The sequence below is a fragment of the Globicephala melas genome, chromosome 17, assembly GCF_963455315.2.
Source record: "Globicephala melas chromosome 17, mGloMel1.2, whole genome shotgun sequence".
NCBI lineage: Eukaryota > Metazoa > Chordata > Mammalia > Artiodactyla > Delphinidae > Globicephala > Globicephala melas.
This window is the reverse complement of record NC_083330.1, coordinates 59,450,080-59,470,806: the sequence shown is the minus strand read 5'-3', so window position 1 is coordinate 59,470,806 and position 20,727 is coordinate 59,450,080. Positions and strand designations below refer to the sequence as shown.

Genomic DNA, 20,727 nt, shown 5'->3' with positions numbered 1-20,727 from the left:
CAGAGAAGCTAAACAGTCTGCACAGGGGCACACAGAAAGTGGTAGATCCAGAAGCCAAGTTCTTCATCCCAGGTTTTCCTACGTAAACCGGCTGTATTTTCCGTTATATTCGGTCACCTCCCTTCCAATCATAGCTACCATTTATGGATTGCTTATAATGTGCCCAGGCTTAGTTAAAATGTATCATTTCATCCTCACAGTAGAAGTATTATCCCCATTTTGCCAACCAGGAAACTAAGATTTAGACAAATTAAAAACTTTCCCAAGGGCTTCCCTGGTGACGCAGTGGTTGAGAGTCCGCCTGCCGATGCAGGGGACACGGGTTCGTGCCCCGGTCCGGGAAGATCCCACATGCCGTGGAGCGGCCGGGCCCGTGAGCCATGGCCGCTGAGCCTGCGCGTCCGGAGCCTGTGCTCCGCAGCGGGAGAGACCACAGTGGTGAGAGGCCCGTGTACTGCAAAAAAAAAAAAAAAAAAACAACTTTCCCAAGAACATTCAGCTTGTGAATAGCCAAGGTGAAATTGGAACCCAGGTTTGGCTGGGTCTAAAGCTGCTTAACAACTAAGCTTCTAATCGTTAGGCTCTTAACCACCGTGCCAGTGGTTCTCAAAATTTAGGGCGCATCTTAATTATCTGGAGGGCTTGTTAAAACAGAATCCTGGGCCCTTCCCGCAGGGTTTCTGATTCAGCAGGCCTGGGTAAGGCTGAGAATGTACATTTCTACCAATTTCCCAGATGACGCTACTAGTTGGAAGAGTGTACTTTGAGGACCCCAGCACTAATGCCACATCGCCCTCCACCCATATGCTGGTTGCACTGAATTGCTCCCAGCCCCCCCAAAAAAAAAGTTTCATATGAAGGGGAAGGGCTTCAATTATGCATTATTGTATGGCCCATTTTAAATGGGGTGTATCCCAGACATTATTCACTGCAACTTTAAGGTTGTTGTAGTGAATTATTTCGGCCGTAGAACGGGTTTGGTTTCTAGGTTAAATACAGGGTCATGTTATTTTTATTGCATTTTTCATTGAAGCAGTTTATGGAAACTGTTCTGTCTTCTGTGTCATCACCTATACAGCAGGGGACTTAAGGGCCATCTGAAAAGGGTACCAAAACCGTTATTAATAAAGCTGAAAGTTCTCTGAGATTAGTTGCCTCCCTCGTCTACTTACCTTCTTGCTTAGATCTCATATGTTCGTTATTTCTTGTTTTTAAGAAGTTTATGATTTTGATGTGATCTATATTTTTAAGCTTAAGTCATAGGGAAGAATTAGTCTCTAAAAAGACTGTCCCCTTCACTTGACCTGTCGTCTCCACATCTTGTTCCCCAGTCCCTATCCACTGGTTGCCACCAACCTGTTCTCCATCTCTGTAATTATGTCATTTCATGAACACTATATAAATGGACTAATTCAGAATATGTCCTTTTGGGATTGGCTTTTTCACTTAGGATAATTTTCTTGAGGTTGTTGTGTGTATCAGTAGTTCATTTCCTTTTATTGCTAAGAAGTATTTTAAGCTATACATGCACCACAGTTGGCTGAATGATTCACCCACTGAAGGATATTTGGATGGTTTCCAGTTTGGGGCTATTAAGGAGAAAGCTGCTGTGAACATTCGTGGACAAGTTTCTGCGTGAAAACAAGTTTTCATTTCTCTGGGATAGATGCCCGAGAGTGCAATTGCTGGGTGCTAAGCCCATTTTTAGTTCTAAAAGAAACTGCCAAAGCATTTTCCAACGCGGCCGCCCCAGTTTACCATCCCACCAGCAGTACACGAGTGTTCCAGTGTCTCTGCAGCCACATCTGCACCTGTTGTCATGTGTCCTCTTGATTATAGCCGTCCTACTCGCTGTAAAGTGATATTTCCTTGTTTTGATTTGCATTTCCCTAAAGACTAATGGTTAAGTATCTTTTCATGTGCTTATTGGCACTTTGTATATTTTCTTCGGAACAATGTCTATTCACATCCTTTGCCTGTTTTTATAAATTTATTTATTTATTTATTTTGACTGCATTGGGTCTTTGTTGCCGTGTGCGGACTTTTCTCTAGTCGCGGTGAGCGGGGGCTACTCTTGGTTGCAGTGCACGGGCTTCTCATTGTGGTGGCTTCTCTTGTTGTGGAGCATGGGCTCTAGGCACGTGGTCTCAGTAGTTGTGGCTCGCGGGCTCTAGAGCACAGGTTCAGTAATTGCGGCGCACGGGCTTAGTTGTTCCGCGGCATGTGGGATCTTCCTGGACCAGGGCTCGAACCCGTGTTCCCTGCATTGGCAGGCGGATTCTTAACCACTGTGCCACCAGGGAAGCCCCCGTTTGCCTGTTTTTAAGTTGGATTATTTGTCTTTTGATTGTTGGGTTGTAAGAGTTCTTTACCTTTTCTGGATAAAAGTCCCTTGTCAGATTTATGATTTGCAAATACTTTCTCTCTTCTATAGGTTGTATTTTCACTTTCTCGATGGGAGCTGGGGGTAGAGGGAGACCGGTCTTCTCAGCTGTACTCGCCTACGTTACAACTTCTATTAGGTAGAGCTGTTGGGGGTTGGTGATGGAGCAGATCTCGGCTCAGATGCTCCAGACGTTCTCAGTTCTTGCCGAGATTTGGTAGATTTTCTTGAACGAATGTTTTTCCATTTGTCATCATGACCTTAGGACAATTTCCAGAAACTTTCAATGATGCTCTTATAATTTGTACCAGTTAAATTGTTGTTTTGGTGGGAAGAGTGTCCTCAGAATTCCCTAGTGTGTCATTCTGGAAGGCCAGGCTTCCACAGTGTACTTAATACAAATGCCCTCAGGAGATGTTACACCTGAAGTCCTCATCAGTCTTTTCTAGTTATCCAATGAGTCTTTGGTAGATCTAGCAGCTGAAGAAGCATTTTCTCTACACAACATCTGCAAGACTAGAACAGTGCCTGGAACATAGTATTTCTTAAAAGAATGATTGAATAAATGAACAAGTTTAAGCACCTAGAAGGAGGTAGACATGGGGCATGGGAGAACAACAGAGAGCTGAGTGGGAGGGTACCAAATACATACGTGGCCCAATTAGAAAGATTGTCCCCTTTGCAGGCATCATTACTTCTTCAATTGTAGTACACAGTAATTCATAGGCTCACTGTCACTAGAGCCCAAGAATGAGGCTGGTCCATGGGTTGAGCATGATTAGAAATCCAAAAATCATTGTTTCAGGTTATGAGTGATTATGTTTCTGTACGTCTTTGTGTGTCAATATAAATACACACATTACACATTGTGTACACGAGCAGATTTCTGTAGACACATATACACACATACATACAGTGGTTATGGAAACTTTTGGAGCAGTGGGATACTCTCAAAGGGACATTCTTCTTTCTTACCTAAAAATGATAACATAAAGAATAATGGAATGTTCAAAACCATCTTTAGTCATCTTGCCCAACTGACTCATTTTGCAGATGAGGAAACGGAGGCCCAGAGAGCCCATCGTTTTGTTCTTAATCTCACAGCTTACCTAGTGGGTTCCTGATTCCAGCAGGAATGATTGTCCCTCATCTTCTGTTACCTATTACGTGAATGAACACAAGTTTCAATCATGAAGCTTTATTCACTACATCAGCAAATCTTCCTACACAACCCCTTAAAAATCAATAGCTTGAATAGCTGTCATTTGAATTTTTCCTACAAGTTTTCTGCCTTTCCTCTTGCCCACTCCTTCCCTGAAGTAAATTTTGCAACTGGCAACTTTGAAACTTGTTACAATCCGGCACGTTAATAGGGTTTTACATTGTAGCAGCCTGATGGTAAGGAGGCGGGGCCTTCTGTTCCAGCCCCTCAGGGGTTTCGATTCTGGGCATTTATTAAACTTTGCTGTAGCCTCAAGTATATTTGACCTTTTTATATTAAAAAAAAGTTTCAGTTTAAACTTTATACATATATATTGTGTGTATGTACATAGTTCACTCTTCTCCACTGATGAGGTAGATATTCAGACATTATCAACAGTTGAACTTGAAGATACTTGTCAATTATTTCCCTATGTTTGGTAAGGAAGAGAAGCCATTGCTATCATAATTTATTATTATTTTCATCTAGCTAGATTTGAACCCTCTTAAAAATCTTTTCTACTTGGAGGTCTATTTTGCAGTTTAATTAATGTAGCAAGGGTTTTCTTTTTTTTCTTTTTCTTTTTTTTTTTTAAATTTTACTCTCAATGGAGATAATCCATTCACAGTGACCTTTCCTTGTGCAAATTAATTGTACACGCTTGTTTAAGTAAATGGTCCTTTGCATGACGTCTCTTCTTAATGATGGGCTTATAATCGAAAATTGGCTTATTCCCATATGCCTAGTTTGTGTGAGAATATAAAAATAGATGTGGACTTGAAAAATATAAATGTATATATCAGTATCCCCAAAAGAGGAGGGAAGAATCCAATGCCTTCAGGCTATGATTAAATTAGACTATTAGAGTCAGAAAGTGCTGGTGACATATGCTACTGTCAAAGTCACCTGTCTGCTGAGCCTGGGAGGCTCTTGAAAAAGGAGAGTGATTTCATCCTGGCTCTGAGAAACTGGGCCTTCACAGGACCTGAGCCATCTCCAGTTTCCCAAGTTTTCTTAAGCTCCAAATGAAATTTCAGCTGTGTGTTTAGGAACGTATTTGTGGAAATCATTTTTATTTTTATTTATTTATTTTTAAAAGATTTCTAGTTTAATTAATTAATTAATTTGGCCATGCTGTGTGGCCTGCGGGATCTTAGTTCCCTGACCAGAGATTGAACTCGTGTACCCTACATTGGGAGTGCAGAGTCTTAAGCACTGGACTGCCAGGGAAGTCCCTGGAAATCATTTTTAAAGTGCTAGCCCTGAATAAAATGAGAGGCTTGTTACCTTTCCTGCACTTCACCGGTATAAAGAGACAGGTGACATTCATATTACATTTTGCATTTTTTCAAGTGTAGAAACAGTGTGATACAACTAAATGGTGTTTGAGGAAGAAATCATCTCTTCTGCTGCCCAGGTTCCCACAGGCCCCACCGTTTTTTGGTTTTTTTTCCTGTTATTCCTCTTTCCCCATTTCTTGGGCTGGCTCCTTCTCTCTCACCTCCATGCCAACCATTCTTATACAGGAGTGTTTGTCTGGGGTAACAAAATGTTCTTGGTTAAAAGTAGAAACTCCAGCTTGAAGAAGAAACTAAATGTTTTGTGCTTAGAATGGAGGTTTCCTGAGTAGGTTTTAGTAGCATGGGTTTGTGGGGTAGGAAACAAGAACAGCCTTCGTTTTATTGAATGACATGGCATTAAAAAAGAACTAGCGGTGAGTATTTTTTAAGCTTATGGGGGCAACCTATTTTCATCCGAGACAAAAATCTGATTTGGGAAGCAAAGGCTGGGCAAGCCAAAATTTTGCTGGGACCATCAGACTTGTCTTTTATGTACTGTTTGCAAAAGGCCGTAATTGCTTTGTCCAGTGTGATGGTTCACATTTCTTCTCCTTCATGCAACAACCCTGCCCACCTCCCGCCCTGGAAAAGTGAGGCTTGCCTGTGTATCGCCCGAGTTGCTCTGGGTAATCTCTGGTAGGTGTGCACCTACCCCAGGTGTGCTGACTCACCCCTCCCCCGACCCTCTCCCCTGCCCCATTCCTAACGCGCCTTTACTTGCTCATGGCTCTTCCTCTTTTTCTAGGTATGATTATCGGGAAATGCTGCACAATGCCACTTTCTGTCTGGTTCCTCGTGGTCGCAGGCTTGGGTCTTTCAGGTTCCTGGAGGCTCTGCAGGTAAGAGACCCTGATCCTCCCCAGAATAGGGCTGAGGACTCAACGTCAGACTGGGGCGGAGTTTAACCGTAGCACTTCTCCTGGGGTCTAAGCCGAACGTGTGGTTTGCCTTAAACACCTGAAATCTGTTTTCCCAAGAAAATCTGCAACATTTTTATGAGTTGAGGGGGGCGGGCGGAGGGAGGATTTACTCCCTGCCTTTGGACATGAGGAGATCCGATGGGACTTTCAAGGGAGGGTGGGTTCTTCAGAGACGTGTTTACAAACAGAGGGCAGATCTGCTTGCCCACCAGGCAGCCGACCTGGGCTCCACGGAGACTCAGCCCTCCTCCTGGAAGCCAGTCTCAAGAGCAATGAAAATGACTGATGGGTGGTATTTCCCAAAAGCAAAATCGTCGGTTCTGTCCCCATCTCAGTCGTCACTCAGTTCCTCTAAATGCTGAGCGTGATACCCTGCAAGGTAGAGGCACGCACTCAGCCCAGCTCCTCCCAGGCTCTGAAGTTCAGAGGTCCTGGAGCTGCTGGGTCTCTGCTATTAATCTTCACTTTGCAGAAATGCCTTCACCTGCTGAGACAGTTCTCCACACTTCCCACCTGGAAGTTGCAACCAGCCTTGCTTGTTGGCTAGAAAGCACGCTCTCCACCTCTCTCAGCTCCTGGATGCCTTGCTACTATGTCCTTTCTTCCTCTGTGCTCTGCCCCGGCTGAATCTGTGCTTTTGTCGCAGTGCTTCTTAATTGCCGTCATTCTGTTGTGTCCTCTGACAGGAGAGCTTCCTTCTCTTGAAAGTCTTTTCTGGCACGTTCTATGAACCATACCATTCCTGACATTCCCCAAGCCTCTTGGGATGTTGCATGGAGCAAATTGTTCTCTGCTTTGGATTCTGAGTTATTTGCAACCAGAATTTTGTCATTAGCGTGGTGTTTCTTGGCTCTTAGGTCGCTGTGTGGGTAGTAAATTGGTACGACAGTGGTTGGGATCCCTCCACACTGAAGGGAACAAAGTTCAGATGTTTACATGGCTAGGGAAAGGTGAGCACCCTGTAACAGTTTAGTCCACAAAATGCTTTATCAGGAAGGCCGAACTGTTCTTTGTTGCTCAGGACATTGGGGTGAACCACTTTGCAAGTGGGCTATGGCAGTTACACTGACAAGGCTGTTCATGTTCAAGGTGGCTTTTACGCTAGGATTTTACTGGTGAACGATTTTGTTACGTCAATAAACCTTCTTCAACGGAGGCCAGTTGCCTGCATAGAGGTAAGGTCAGCCAAACCATGTACAAGAATAGAAATGGGGTTTTCGCATTCTAGGGCAAGACTTGCAAATAGCAAAATCTCAGCTGGATACAGACAGACTTCATGTGACTTGATAATTCATAAAAGCCCACTTTTCTTCTGACCTCAGCAGTCCAGGATTCATGCAGAATTTGTACCCATTTCACCTCTGATTGGAAGGGTTCCTGCTGCCATATTCCTCACACTCACGAAGTCCCCTTCTTTGCACAGGCCGCCTGTGTCCCTGTGATGCTCAGCAATGGATGGGAGTTGCCATTCTCTGAAGTGATTAATTGGAACCAAGCTGCCGTCATAGGTGATGAGAGATTGTTACTACAGGTAAGGAAGGGGTGGTGGTGGCCTTCAACAGATCAGTGGATTATTGTTGCCCCCGTCCAGACTTTCAAAGAAGATGAATCCAAAAGATCAGCTCTGTAAAAGAAATTTTATCAGGAGAAAATTGCCTGTGTCATGGTGAATATGAAGTCATTTAACATGACATCGTTCACTTCCCAACACACAATCTGCTCAGGTCCAGGGAATATATTCAGAGAAGGAGAAGTTGCAGGTAGACCACACTGAACTCTGATACTGAGAAGAGGTGTGTATCTACCCCCCTCAATATTCAGAATGTTTAGAAATTATACCGGAGAGTTTTTGTACCATCCTGTTGCCACTTTGTACTCCTTTCCCAATTCCGTATCTGCCTTCAGATTAATTTTCAGAAAGAGAGAGGTCTCTAGGGCTGATTCTTATGCTTAGTGTTATCATTGCTCAAATGATCTAGTCTGGGTACATGAGTGAGTGTTATCTTTAAGATGTATATTTAAAAGAGCAGCCTCAAATGAAAATGTATTTTTTTTTAAAATGTATTTTTGGCCATTTAGATTTTTTTCCATTTAATTTTATTGTTGTAAGAACATGTAATATGAAATCTACTCGTTTAACAAATTTTGACGTGTACTCATTATGGTTGAGTGTAGGTACAATGTGCTACAGCAGGTCTCTAAAGCTTATTCAGCTTGCTTAACTGAAGCTTTATGCCCACTTACTAGTAATTCCTCACTTCCCATCCCCCAACCCCTGGTCACCACCATTCTACTCTTTAATTCTATGAATTTGATTATTTTAGATATCTCTTATAAGTGGACTCATGAATTATTTGTCTTTCTGTGACTGGTTTATTTCACTTAGTATAATGTCCTCAAGGTTCATCCATGTTGTCTTCTATTGCAGAATTAAGACTTACTAATTATTAAAATGTCCATATTACCCAACGTGATCCACAGATTCAAGGCAATTTCTGCCAAAATCCTAATGGCATTTGTTTTTTACAGAAATAGAAAAACAGCTCTAAAATCCATATGGAGCCAGAAAAGACCCCAAATAGCCAAATCAATCTTGAGGAAAAAGAACAAAACCAAGGAATTATAGTCCCTAATTTCAAAATATATTATAAAGCTCCAGTCATCAAAACAGTATGGTGCTGGCATAAAGACAGATATATAGACTAATGGACCAGAATACAGAGCTAAGAAATAAATCCACACATATACATCAACCAATCTTCCACAAGGCTGCCTAATAAAAGTTTAAACTTCTCAAGAGCTGCCTGGGAAGGGGGATATGATACTCACAGAAAAATCCTGGGGCAGGAATACTCAGTCACTGAGGATTTCTAAAGACCCTTTGTGCAATAATGTTTTAGCTTCAACATAAATTGCCATACTCCTTTCTCTAATATGATGGGATATTTTAATGCTGTTATTTCATGGCATTGTACTTTATCTTGAACTACCACAAATATTTGTAAAATGATATTTTTTAATGTCTTTTTTTCAATATTCAGGAAATTCAGTTTCTAACTCTCATTAATTCTACTTCTGTGCTGCTGGCCAGTCTGCTAACTGGCTGGTGAAATAACTCAGTACTCTCCCTAAAGTAACAGTGGAATATCTGTAACCAAGAGGGCCATGAATTAGGCAAGCCAAGCTGAACGCAGCTCCTAAAACATGCCTTGTGTCTGGTACTCAGATCTGTGATTTCCAAGGCCCCTGGGACCTCAGAAGCAAGAGGAGGACACGTGATCTAGTATAGTTCTCCCCACACAGAGATGGTGTGTGCCTAAAACATTCACTCATGACAGTGATAGATGTGGTTCTTTTCCATGTTGCCTTTTTCCTTCCTCTTATGTTTTTTTTTTTTTTTCTTTTTGCGGTACGCGGGCCTCTCACTGTTGTGGCCTCTCCCGTTGCGGAGCACAGGCTCCGGACATGCAGGCTCAGTGGCCATGGCTCACGGGCCTTGCCGCTCCGTGGCATGTGGGATCTTCCCGGACCGGGGCACGAACCCGTGTCCCCTGCATCGGCAGGCGGACTCTCAACCACTGCACCACCAGGGAAGCCCTCTCTTATGATTTTTAAAAAATAATGCATGCTCATTAAAGGAAATTTAGGAAAGAAAGGGAATAAAAAATACCAGCCATAATTTCTCCATTTATGTACCAGTGCTCCCGTGAATTTGATGTGACTGAGTTGGGAGTTTGTCTTTGAGAGCGGAGCGTGTTCCAGGATACTGAATTGTGGTTGTCTGGTCTCTACCATTTCAGCAGAGTTGATTCCCCAGAAGCATTTCACCTTCTGAGGCAACATTTTATCTTAATGCTGGGGATTTCATTTTTCATTCTGCACCTACTCAAACTTGCTGGCATTTTCCTCTCTCATATGCCGTCTGTCTTTGCACAGCTGCCTCCATATTGAATGATGACTGCACTGTCATTGACAATGGTTTTAAAGAACTGGCACCCAGCCCAAATGTCTGCCCTGGGAAATGTTTTTGTTATGTTACCATTTTTCATTTCCTGTTTTAGAACAGCTCAGGTGTTTTTATTTGCATATATTCTTGTTGTCATGTCACCAAGAGAGCTTACTGTTGCTCTCCTATATCTATCTTGGTAGATTCCATTAGTTCCGTTACCATGCATGACCTTTTATTAAGACTTCACTGAGTTCTGCAACTTTGAACAATCCGGCCAAATTGGAATTAATTTATCACTTTCCCATACCTGTCTCTCAGGACAAGCAGATTAAGAACCAGTAGCCAAATGCCATTAAAATTTGGAACTCTGTCTTTTTAATCAATTGGAATTATCTTCCAGAGCACTTTGAAGAGTGCTGTCAGATACTTGTATCATATGCACAAATGGGTAGGATATATTTCACTTGATGTAGTAACATCAAGATGTGGCTAATAGAAGAGAGGGGCTGTATTGGAAGGCTCATCTGTGCTGTCCTTTCTGCCTTCATAACCACAGCCTACTCAGTTTTCTGGAGAGCCCATCGTGATGATAGCTTTTGACATTTTTCTAATGGACTGGTTCCTCATGATCATAATGAAACAGTCTACCTGTATGACTCTTAGAAAATACCACTGACATTCAGAAGAGGGCATGATTATGAAAATTGAGGAGGGTAATTTTTTTCTAGTCTTTCTTGGGCAATCTGAGTAATTTTCTCAGTAAATAAAAATAAATGTTCTTTGGCTTATGAAGCATCCATGATCTGAATGGTTTCTCTACCTCCTTCAAGGATATTTTATTTCCACTTGACCTTGAGCTCTGGTTTCAGGCTAATGTTTCTCCTTTACCTGTTGCCTCCATGCTGCTCCAGTGTTGGGAATCCAGATACACACTTTGGGGCTGCACATTGAGTATCTGCTTCTGGACATTGCCAAAGGAAGTGAACTTGTCCTCATGTAGATACTGTGAAGCAGTTCTATGGCTTCCCGTAAGTGTGGTCTTGAATCAAAAAATATGCTCCAGGGCTTCCCTGGTGGCGCAGTGGTTGGGAGTCCGCCTGCCGATGCAGGGGACGCGGGTTCGTGCCCCGGTCTGGGAAGGTCCCACATGCCGCGGAGCGGCTGGGCCCGTGAGCCATGGCTGCTGAGCCTGTGCGTCCAGAGCCTGTGCTCCGCAACGGGAGAGGCCACAGCAGTGAGAGGCCCGTGTACCGCAAAAAAAAAATTTAAAAAACTGCTCCTACTTCCTTCGCCACCACTGGAAATTCAGATGTAGTCTTAGTCGCAATGCCATGGGTAACTTTCTTATTAAAGCAGCTAGCGGAGCATTCCTGCTTCAGTCCAGGCTCCCATGCCTGTCTGATTAATTACACATTAGGGAGGCAAGCATGCAGAAAGAGGTGAGCACAAAAGGACAGTTGCTAATCACAAGGAATCTCCCCTAAGTATAGACTCCATAAATGAAATAGCCTTTGGGCTATAGGTGAAGATAGGGAGCAAACCAAGGAGACTCACCAGACACCCAGGAAGTACATTTCAGAGCTCCAGACCCAAGCAAGTTCACATGCAGACATTAAGCAATTGGTCTGTCTTTGAATATCATCACCCTTAAGTCAATAGTAATAGTAGTGGTAATAATTACTTTGTTAATAAAGCTTCCCATGTGCTAGGCATTGTGCAAAGCACTTATGTGATCTTCATAACAACCTTATGATGTTAGTACTATATCCTTATGACGTTAGTACTATATCATTTTATAAGTGAAGAAATGAAATCTTTGAGAGATCATGTAACTTGTCCAGGGAAGCAGGGCTAGTAAATGGCAGAGCCAAGACTCCCACTGTGGTCTAACTCCCATGTTCCTGTGCTTAACCACTGAGTTATACTGCTAGTGAAAATAATGATATCCCTTTGGTGGCTTCAGATGGCCACGTTCAATTCCACTTCTGTTTATTGAATAACTACAACAGGCATACCTCGCTTATTTTATGCTTCGTAGATGCTTTTTTTTTTTTCAACAAATTGAAGGTTTGTGTCAACCCTATGTTGTCAGATGATGGTTAGTGGGGACGTTTTAGTAATAAGTTTGGTTTTTTTTTTGCGGTACGCGGGCCTCTCACCGCTGCAGCCTCACCCGTCATGGAGCAACAGGCTCCAGACGCGCAGGCTCAGCGGCCATTGCTCATGGGCCCAGCCGCTCCGCGGCACGTGGGATCTTCCCGGACTGGGGCACGAACCCGCGTCCCCTGCATCGGCAGGCGGACCCTCAAACACTGCGCCACCAGGGAAGCCCCTAGTAATAAGTATTTTTAATTAAGGTAGTTACCTTGTGTTTTTAGACATTATGCTATTGCACACTTAATAGACTGTAGTGTCACGTAACTTTTATATGCACTGGGAAACCACACAAGTTTTGTGTGACTCGCTTTATTGCGATATTTGTTTTATTGTGTTGGTCTAGAGCTGAACACACAGTGTCTCTGAGGTGTACCTACACGTAAAAGCCACTCTCCTAGCTATAAAAAGTGTAGCAGGATGGACAGGGCATAGATCCCCCCTTAAAAATTGTGCAGCCTGGTAGAGAGCAGTGATGGTTAAACATGTATGACAGATTGTGTTAGTTTGGTGTTAGTGCTGCAGCCACAAAGAGAAGCCTGGGGAGCAGAAAGCTCTCAGGGAGAGGCAGGAGATACATGCACATAGAAATGACTACCCCAGCTGCATATTAAATGGAGAGACTCAGAGACATTCCCTAAAAAGCCTTCTCGTAGATCATTTGTAGTCCCTGGCGTGGTGTGCCTTAGAAGTGCTTGCAGGATGATGTCTCTCAGCCTTGCTGCAAGGCCGTAGCTCCTTCTCTGTAGTACTTGGTTGTCCATGGGCAGGATCAAGGATGTGTGGGAATCTGAGAAGAGAAAACAGCAAAGACTACTGTAGGAACACCCTAAGCAACTGATAAGCTGCTACCAAATCTTAGAAGCGAGCTCTAACTCTCGTGCATTTAAGGTCCTTAAAGCTGATTCCCAGTAAGTGCTGTTTGTAGCTGACACCTCTGAAGGGCCTTTCAATTTAGGGGTTGGTGATTTTTAGTAGATCTGTATGCTAGAAGCTGAAGGCTATGAAGAATAAAAGCCTAACCCAAGTGGGTTATTTTGATCAAATGGCATCTAATTGTTATCCGGTTATAGTTATTATGTGTTCACTTTGTGTTACAGATTCCTTCTACAATCAGGTCTATTCATCAGGATAAAATCCTAGCACTTAGACAGCAGACACAATTCTTGTGGGAGGCTTATTTTTCTTCAGTTGAGAAGATTGTATTAACTACACTAGAGGTAAGTGAGACCACTTGGTTCTTGGTCTTGAATAATGGTCCTTTATATGTTTCTCTCAGCCTTCTCTTTTGCTATTAGTGATGTGTAATTGGTCAAATGGGGCGAAACCGAACCTTCTGTACTTGAATGTGTCAGTTAACCCCTTTTTACCTGCTCTGCCGTGCCCAAGCAAAGACCTCCATTCTTGACAGACTCCAATGAGGAAAGCTGACATAGGAGAAATTACACTCCTTGACACAGAGATGGGCTCTGTCTTACATCATTTCAGAGACAGGTAGCTAATGACTGTCCTCCTGTCATTCACACTCAATGGCATCCTTTGAAAGCATATTTCTGGAGCCCACTTAGGAAACAGATAGTGACCAAGTAGGGGAACATCTTCTCCCATTCTAAAAATATGAATAGTTTACTGGGTACTGTAGTCCAATGGCATTAGGATACAGCCAAATTTATTCTCAAGACATATGCAGCCCAGCTAGCATCATTGCTGCAAGGATGTGTTAAGAAGAAAATCAGGATTACTCCCATCTGGTACAGAAAGTGTTAAACTTTATGAGATCAGAAACTATTCTAGACAGATGGGTGCCCATCTTCGAGTTGCCTTTTTTAAGGCAGGAGGAAAAAAGGAAAGGGAAGCATGGAGATGATTAAAACCTTTGGAAGTAGAGCAGATAGCAATGGCCTGAGGCTACACCAAAGCAGCACAAAGAGCTGAGAAAAGATTTCTGGATCTGCACACTCATGAATTACAGGAAGGAGAGCAGAGGTCCTCAGGTGAAGCACAGCATCAAGGTGATTCTGAGGTGTCCACCACGAGAAGTAGGGGCATTTGTGGCCTCACTTTTGAAATATTTTCTTTGGAAAAGTTATTACTGCTCCAAAAGCTAATGTAATTGGGAGTATACACTATGCTAAGTCTGAAAAACACCAAGAAAACTGAAGTCATCCTGTTTTGTGCCATTGCTGTTGTCTTGCCATCCTGGGTACCAGAGCCAACTCTGGTCATACCCCAGGCACACTGTGGGGCTTACCTACCCTGAGCTTAGCCTGGGCCTCCTGCTTTTGTGTGGCCAGGCTCTATCCCAGTGTCCTCTTGTAAATGGGTTGTGTCGTTTTCATCCTGGAACTAAGTGAAAAGGGCTATTTAGGATCCAGGTCTCCTCCTGAAAGGGGATAGGGTAGAATGCCTTCCAAGGGCTTCCTTATTACAAGCAAATTTCTCTTATTCCTCCAAAAGCACTCTCCTCAATGAAAATTGATTGGGTTTTTACTTCTGTACATAGCAGCAGATTTGAATATTAATAAATTTGAACCTTTTCTTTGATCCTGTCTTCCGTCTAAGACCCTTCCTAGGCCCTTCTTAAGGAAAGTTGAATGTCACTTGTTTTGGGTTTTTTTTGTTTGTTCGTTTGCTTTTTGGAATGAGTGCTTTTTATCAAAGAAGTGCATATTCCTTTTAGAAAATAATAGAAAATACTTATAGCACAAAAATAAAATAATCTACCCATACAAATCACTATTGACATATATACACACATATAAACATATTCATTTTTTCTATGCAAATGCATAAATATGTTGTCATTTTTAATTTAAAGAGGAGTTTTTCTATACTTAGTTTATAACCTGTTTTTTCTGCTTAATAATTATTCCTAGTATCTCATTAGATTTTACTACAATTATTTTAATGGCTATATAATATTCCATTCACGATGTCACTTAATTCCGTTAATTAATCCCCAGTTTGAGGCTATTAAAATTGTTTCTGGTTTTCAATTATTATATACATCATTGAAGCTAATAGCCTCAGTGCCAAGTTGTTGTGCAGATTCAAGATTACTTCCTTAGGATAAATTCCTTGAATTCAAAGTCCTGGCTCAAACAGTATGCCAAATGCTAAGATTTCGAATATGAACTGTCAATTTTCCTGCAATAGAATTCAACTAATTTATATTCCCTCCAGCTTATATGAGAGAACCTATTTTAATTATATTTATTTTTTTCACTTTCACCATATTGGACATTATATCCTTAAAAATGATAAGTCATTATTTTCTTGAGATCTTAGTAAGAATGAATATTTCTTGTATGTTTCTTGCTCAGGCAGCTCACAAAGAAAGAAATAGAAATGGCCACAACGTTGTCCCGCTTTTCTCATTAATTTTTAAGAGCTTATTAGGTTTAAAAAGATTAACCTTTGATTCTTTTGTAGCGAATATTCCCCCCAATTTGTGGTATGCTTTCTGTTTTGTTTATCATGGGGCAATCTTTTCATCTCCAGCTTTTCCATTTGCTACTGTTTAGAAAGGACTTTTTGACCCATAATTTTATTTATGTGCAACACACATACACATTAGTATTTTCTAGTACGTTCATGGTTAATTTTTTACATTTAACTATTTAATCCAATTTACTTTTATATATGGTCTGTGTTGAAAAAGCTAAACTTTTTTTTTTTGACAAATTTTTCTGCCGTTGCTCCAATACATTTCCTTCTTTTTTTTTTTTTTTTTGCCATACCACACAGCTTATGGGATCTTAGTTCCCAGACCAGGGATTGAATCCGGGCCCTCGGCAGTGAGAGCACAGAGTCCTAACCACTGGACTGCCAGGGAATTCCCCTGATATATTTCTTAAGTTATTCTTTCCTCAGTGTTTTCACATGCCACTTTTATGCATTTTTGGCTATACATCCAGACCACATGTTTTCATTTTTTCACCCTATATTCCATCCCTTAGTGAACCTCTATTTATTTAACCAATCTGCTATTGCTGACTATTAATGTTATTTCTAATTATTTCTTTTTTAGAGATAGAGATATCTTTATCCAACCAATGCCCTTCTACATGTAGCTTAGACTATGTCTTTATTTCTTTAGATGGAGTCCTTGAAATGAGATTACTCAACCCAAGAGTCCAGGCATGACTAAGACTCATGATAGGTATTGCCAAATTACTCTTCAAAGACGTTGAGGCAATTTAGATTCTCACAGGCCATCTGGGGGACACCCTCTCTTACTATATCCTTGTCAGCCTTCAGAATCATAATTAAAACACACACACAGCTTTGTTAATTCGCCAGATGAAAGATGGTATCTCATTAATTACATTTCTTTTGAGTATGGTTTATTGCATAGCTCTGGTCTCTTGCCTATTAAGTTAGCAGTACTCAATTATCTTATAATAACAGTTGGATGTGTTATATTCACCAGCATAGGATCTTAAGTCAAGCTGTTTTCATCTCTGTGACTGGAAAGCCGTTTTCCCCTTCGATTTGAGCCATGCAGTTCTTTAGAGACACAGTTTTTTTGTTTTTTGTTTTTTTCCTTAATAGATCTTTATTGGAGTATAATTGCTTCACAATACTGTGTTAGTTTCTGTTGTACAACAAAGTGAATCAGCCATATGCATACGTATGTCCCCATATCCCCTCCCTCTTGAGCCTCCCTCCCACCCTCCCTATCTCACCCCTCTAGGTCATCGCAAAGCACCAAGCTGATCTCCCCGTGCTATGCGGCTGCTTCCCACTAGCTATCTATTTTACATTCGGTAGTATATATAAGTCCATGCCACTCTCTCACTTCGTCCCAGCTTACCCTTCCCCCTCCCTGTGTCCTCACGTCCATCCTCTACATCTGTGGCTTTATTCCTCTCCTGTCCCTAGATTCTTCATAACCTTTTTTTTTTTCAGATTCCATATATACGTGTTAGCATACAGTATTTGTTTTTCTCCTTCTGACTTACTTCACTCTGTATGACAGACTCTAGGTCCATCCACCTCACTACAAATAACTCAATTTCGTTTCTTTTTATGGTTGAGTAATATTCCATTGTATACATCTGCCACATCTTCTTTATCCATTCATCTGTCAACGGACACTTAGGTTGCATCCATGTTCTGGCTATTGTAAATAGTGCTGCAGTGAACATTGTGGTACATGTCTCTCTCTATTTTTTTTCTAATTTTTGAATTTTATTTTTTTTTTATACAACAGGTTCTTACTAGTTAACCACTGTATACATATTAGTGTATATATATCAATCCCACTCTCACAATTTATCCCACCACACCCCTCTGCCACTTTCCCACCTTGGTGTCCATACGTTTGTTCTCTACATCTGTGTCTCTATTTCTGCCCTGCAAACTGGTTCATCTGTACCACTTTTCTAGGTTCCACATATATGTGTTAATATACGGTATTTGTTTTTCTCTTTCTGACTTACTTCACTCTGTATGACAGTCTCTAGATCCATCCACGTCTCTACAGATGACCCAATTTTGTTCCTTTTTATGGCCGAGTAATATTCCATTGTCTATATGTACCACATCTTCTTTATCCACTCATCTGTCAGTGGACATTTAAGTTGCTTCCATGACCTGGCTATTGTGAATAGGGCTGCAATGAACATTGGGGTGCATGTGTCTTTTTGAATTATGGTTTTCTCTGGGTATATGTCCAGGAGTGGGATTGCTGGGTCACAGGGTAATTCTATTTTTAGTTTTTTAAGGAACCTCCATACTGTTCTCCATAGTGGGTGTATCAATTTACATTCCCACCAACACTGCAGGAGGGTTCCCTTTTCTGCACACCCTCTCCAGCATTTGTTGTTTCTAGATTTTCTGATGATGCCCATTCTAACTGGTGTGAGGTGATACCTCATTGTAGTTTTGATTTGCATTTCTCTGATAATGAGTGATGTTGAGCAGCTTTTCATGTGCTTCTTGGCCATCTGCATGTCTTCTTTGGAGAAATATCTATTTAGGTCTTCAGCCCATTTATGATTGGGTTGTTTGTTTTTTTTTAATATTGAGCTGCATGAGCTGCTTATATATTTTACAGATTAATCCTTTGTCCGTTGATTCGTTTGCAAATATTTTCTCCCATTCTGAGGGTTGTATTTTCGTCTTGTTTGTAGTTTCCTTTGCTGTGCAAAAGCTTTTAAGTTTCATTAGGTCCCATTTATTTATTTTTGTTTTTATTTCCATTATTCTAGGAGGTGGATCAAAAAAGATCTTGCTGTGATTTATGTCAAAGAGTGTTCTTCCTATATTTTCCTCTAAGAGTTTTATAGTGTCCAGTCTTACATTACGTCTCTAATCCATTTTGAGTTTATTTTTGTGTATGGTGTTAGGGAGTGTTTTAATTTCATTCTTTTACATGTAGCTGTCCAGTTTTCCCAGCAGCATTTATTGAAGAGGCTGTCTTTTTTCCATTGTATATCCTTTCCTCCTTTGTCATAGATTAGTTGACCATAGGTGTGTGGGTTTATCTCTGGGTTTCTATCCTGTTCCATTGATCTATATTTCTGTTTTTGTTCCAGTACCATATTGTCTTGATTACTGTAGCTTTGTAGTATAGTCTGAACTCAGGGAGTCTGATTCCTCCAGCTCCATTTTTTTTCGCCAACACTGCTTTGGCTATGCAGGGTCTTTTTTGTCTCCATACAAATTTTAAGATTTTTTGTTCTAATTCTGTAAAAAATTCCATTGGTAGTTTGATAGGGATTGCATTGAATCTGTAGATTGCTTTGGGTAGTATCATCATTTTCACAATACCGATTCTTCCAATCCAAGAAAATGGCATATCTCTCCATCTGTTTGTATCATCTTTAATTTCTTTCATCAGTGTCTTATAGTTTTCTGCATACAGGTCTTTCGTCTCCCTAGGTAGGTTTATTCCTAGGTATTTTATTGTTTCTGTTGCAATGGTAAATGGGAATGTTTCCTTAATTTCTTTTTCAGATTTTTTATCATTAGTGTATAGGAATGCAAGAGATTCCTGTGCATTAATTTTACATCCTGCAACTTTACCAAATTCATTGATTAGCTCTAGTATTTTTCTGGTGGCATCTTTAGGATTCTCTGTGTATAGTATCATGTCATCTGCAAACAGTGACAGTTTTACTTCTTCTTTTCTAATTTGTATTCCTTTTATTTCTTTTTCTCCTCTAATTGCCATGGCTAGGACTTCCAAAACTATGTTGAATAATAGTGGCGAGAGTGGTCATCCTTGTCTTGTTCCTGATCTTAGCAGAAATGTTTTCAGTTTTTCACCATTGGGTATGATGCTTGCTGTGGGTTTGTCATATATGGCCTTTATTATGTTGAGGTAGGTTCCCTATATGCCCGTTTTCTGGAGAGTTTTTATCATAAATGGGTGGTGAATTTTGTCAGAAGCTTTCTCTGCATCTATTGAGATGATCGTATGGTTTTTATACCTTAATTTATTAATGTGGTGTATCACATTGATTGATTTGTGTATATTGAAGAATCCTTGGGATAAATCCCACTTGATCATGCTGTATGATCCTTTTACTGTGTTGTTGGATTCTGTTTGCTGGTATTTTGTTCAGGATTTTTGCATCTATGTTAATCAGTGATATTGGTCTGTAATTTTCTTTTTTTGTTATATCTTTTTCTGGTTTTGGTATCAGGATGATGGTGGCTTCGTAGAATGAATTTGGGAGTGTTTCTCCCTCTGCAATTTTTTGGAAGAGTTTGAGAAGGATCGGTGTTAGCTCTTCTCTAAATGTTTGATAGAATTTTCCTGTGAAGCCATCTGGTCCTGGACTTTTGTTTGTTGGAAGATTTTAAATTACGGTTTCAATTTCATTACTTGTGATAGTTTTGTTTATATTTTCTGATTCTTCCTGGTTCAGTCTTGGAAAATCGTACGTTTCTAAGAATTCTTCATGGTTGTCCATTTTATTGGCATATAGTTGTTTGTAGTCTCTTATAATCCTTTGTATTTATGTGGTGTCAGTTGCAATTTCTCCTTTTTCATATCTAACTTTATTGATTTGCATCCTCTCTCGTTTTTTCTTGATGAGTCTGGCTAAGGGTTTATCAATTTTTTTTATCTTCTCAAAGAACCAGCTTTTAGTTTTATTGATCTTTGCTATTGTTTTCTTCATTGCTATTTCCTTTATTTCTGCTCTGTGCTTTATAATTTCTTTCTTTATACTGACTTTGGGTTTTCTTTGTTCTTCTTTCTCTAGTTGCTTTAAGTGTAGGATTAGATTGTTTATTTGAGATTTTTTTTGTTTCTTGAGGTGAGATTGAATTGCTATAAACTTCCCTCTTAGAACTGCTTTTGCTGCATCCCATAGGTTTGGGTCGTCATATTTTCATTTGTTTCTAGGTATTTTTTAATTTCTTCTTTGATTTCTTCAGTGATCTCTTGATTATTTAGTAGTGCACTGTTTGGCCTCCATGTATTTGTGTTTTTTACAGTTTTTTTTCCTGTAATTGATTTCCAGTCTCATAGTGTTGTGGTCAGAGAAGATGCTTGATATGATTTCAATTTTCTTAAATTTTCCGAGGCTTGATGTGTGACCCAAGATGTGATGTATCCTGGAGAATGTTCCGTGTGCATTTGAGAAGAAAGTGTATTCTGCCACTCTTGGGTGGAAATTCTGTAAATATCAGTTAAATCTATCTGTTCTATTATGTCATTTAAAGTATGTGTTTCCGTATTTATTTTCTGTTTGGATGATCTGTCTATTGGTGTAAGTGGGGTGTTAAAGTCCCCTACTATTACTGTGTTACTGTTGATTTCT

The 20,727-nt window shown here is 40.6% G+C and overlaps 1 protein-coding gene across 1 annotated transcript in view; it reads left to right on the top strand.

The window, feature by feature from the left end:
* EXT1 (exostosin glycosyltransferase 1) overlaps positions 1-20,727 on the top strand; it is a 292,312-nt gene that overhangs the window by 242,613 nt on the left and 28,972 nt on the right. The window contains exons 2-4 of the mRNA XM_030875654.3: positions 5,670-5,763; positions 7,268-7,375; positions 13,048-13,167. Coding sequence (XP_030731514.1) covers positions 5,670-5,763; positions 7,268-7,375; positions 13,048-13,167 — 322 coding nt within the window. The remainder of the gene's footprint in view (positions 1-5,669; positions 5,764-7,267; positions 7,376-13,047; positions 13,168-20,727) is intronic.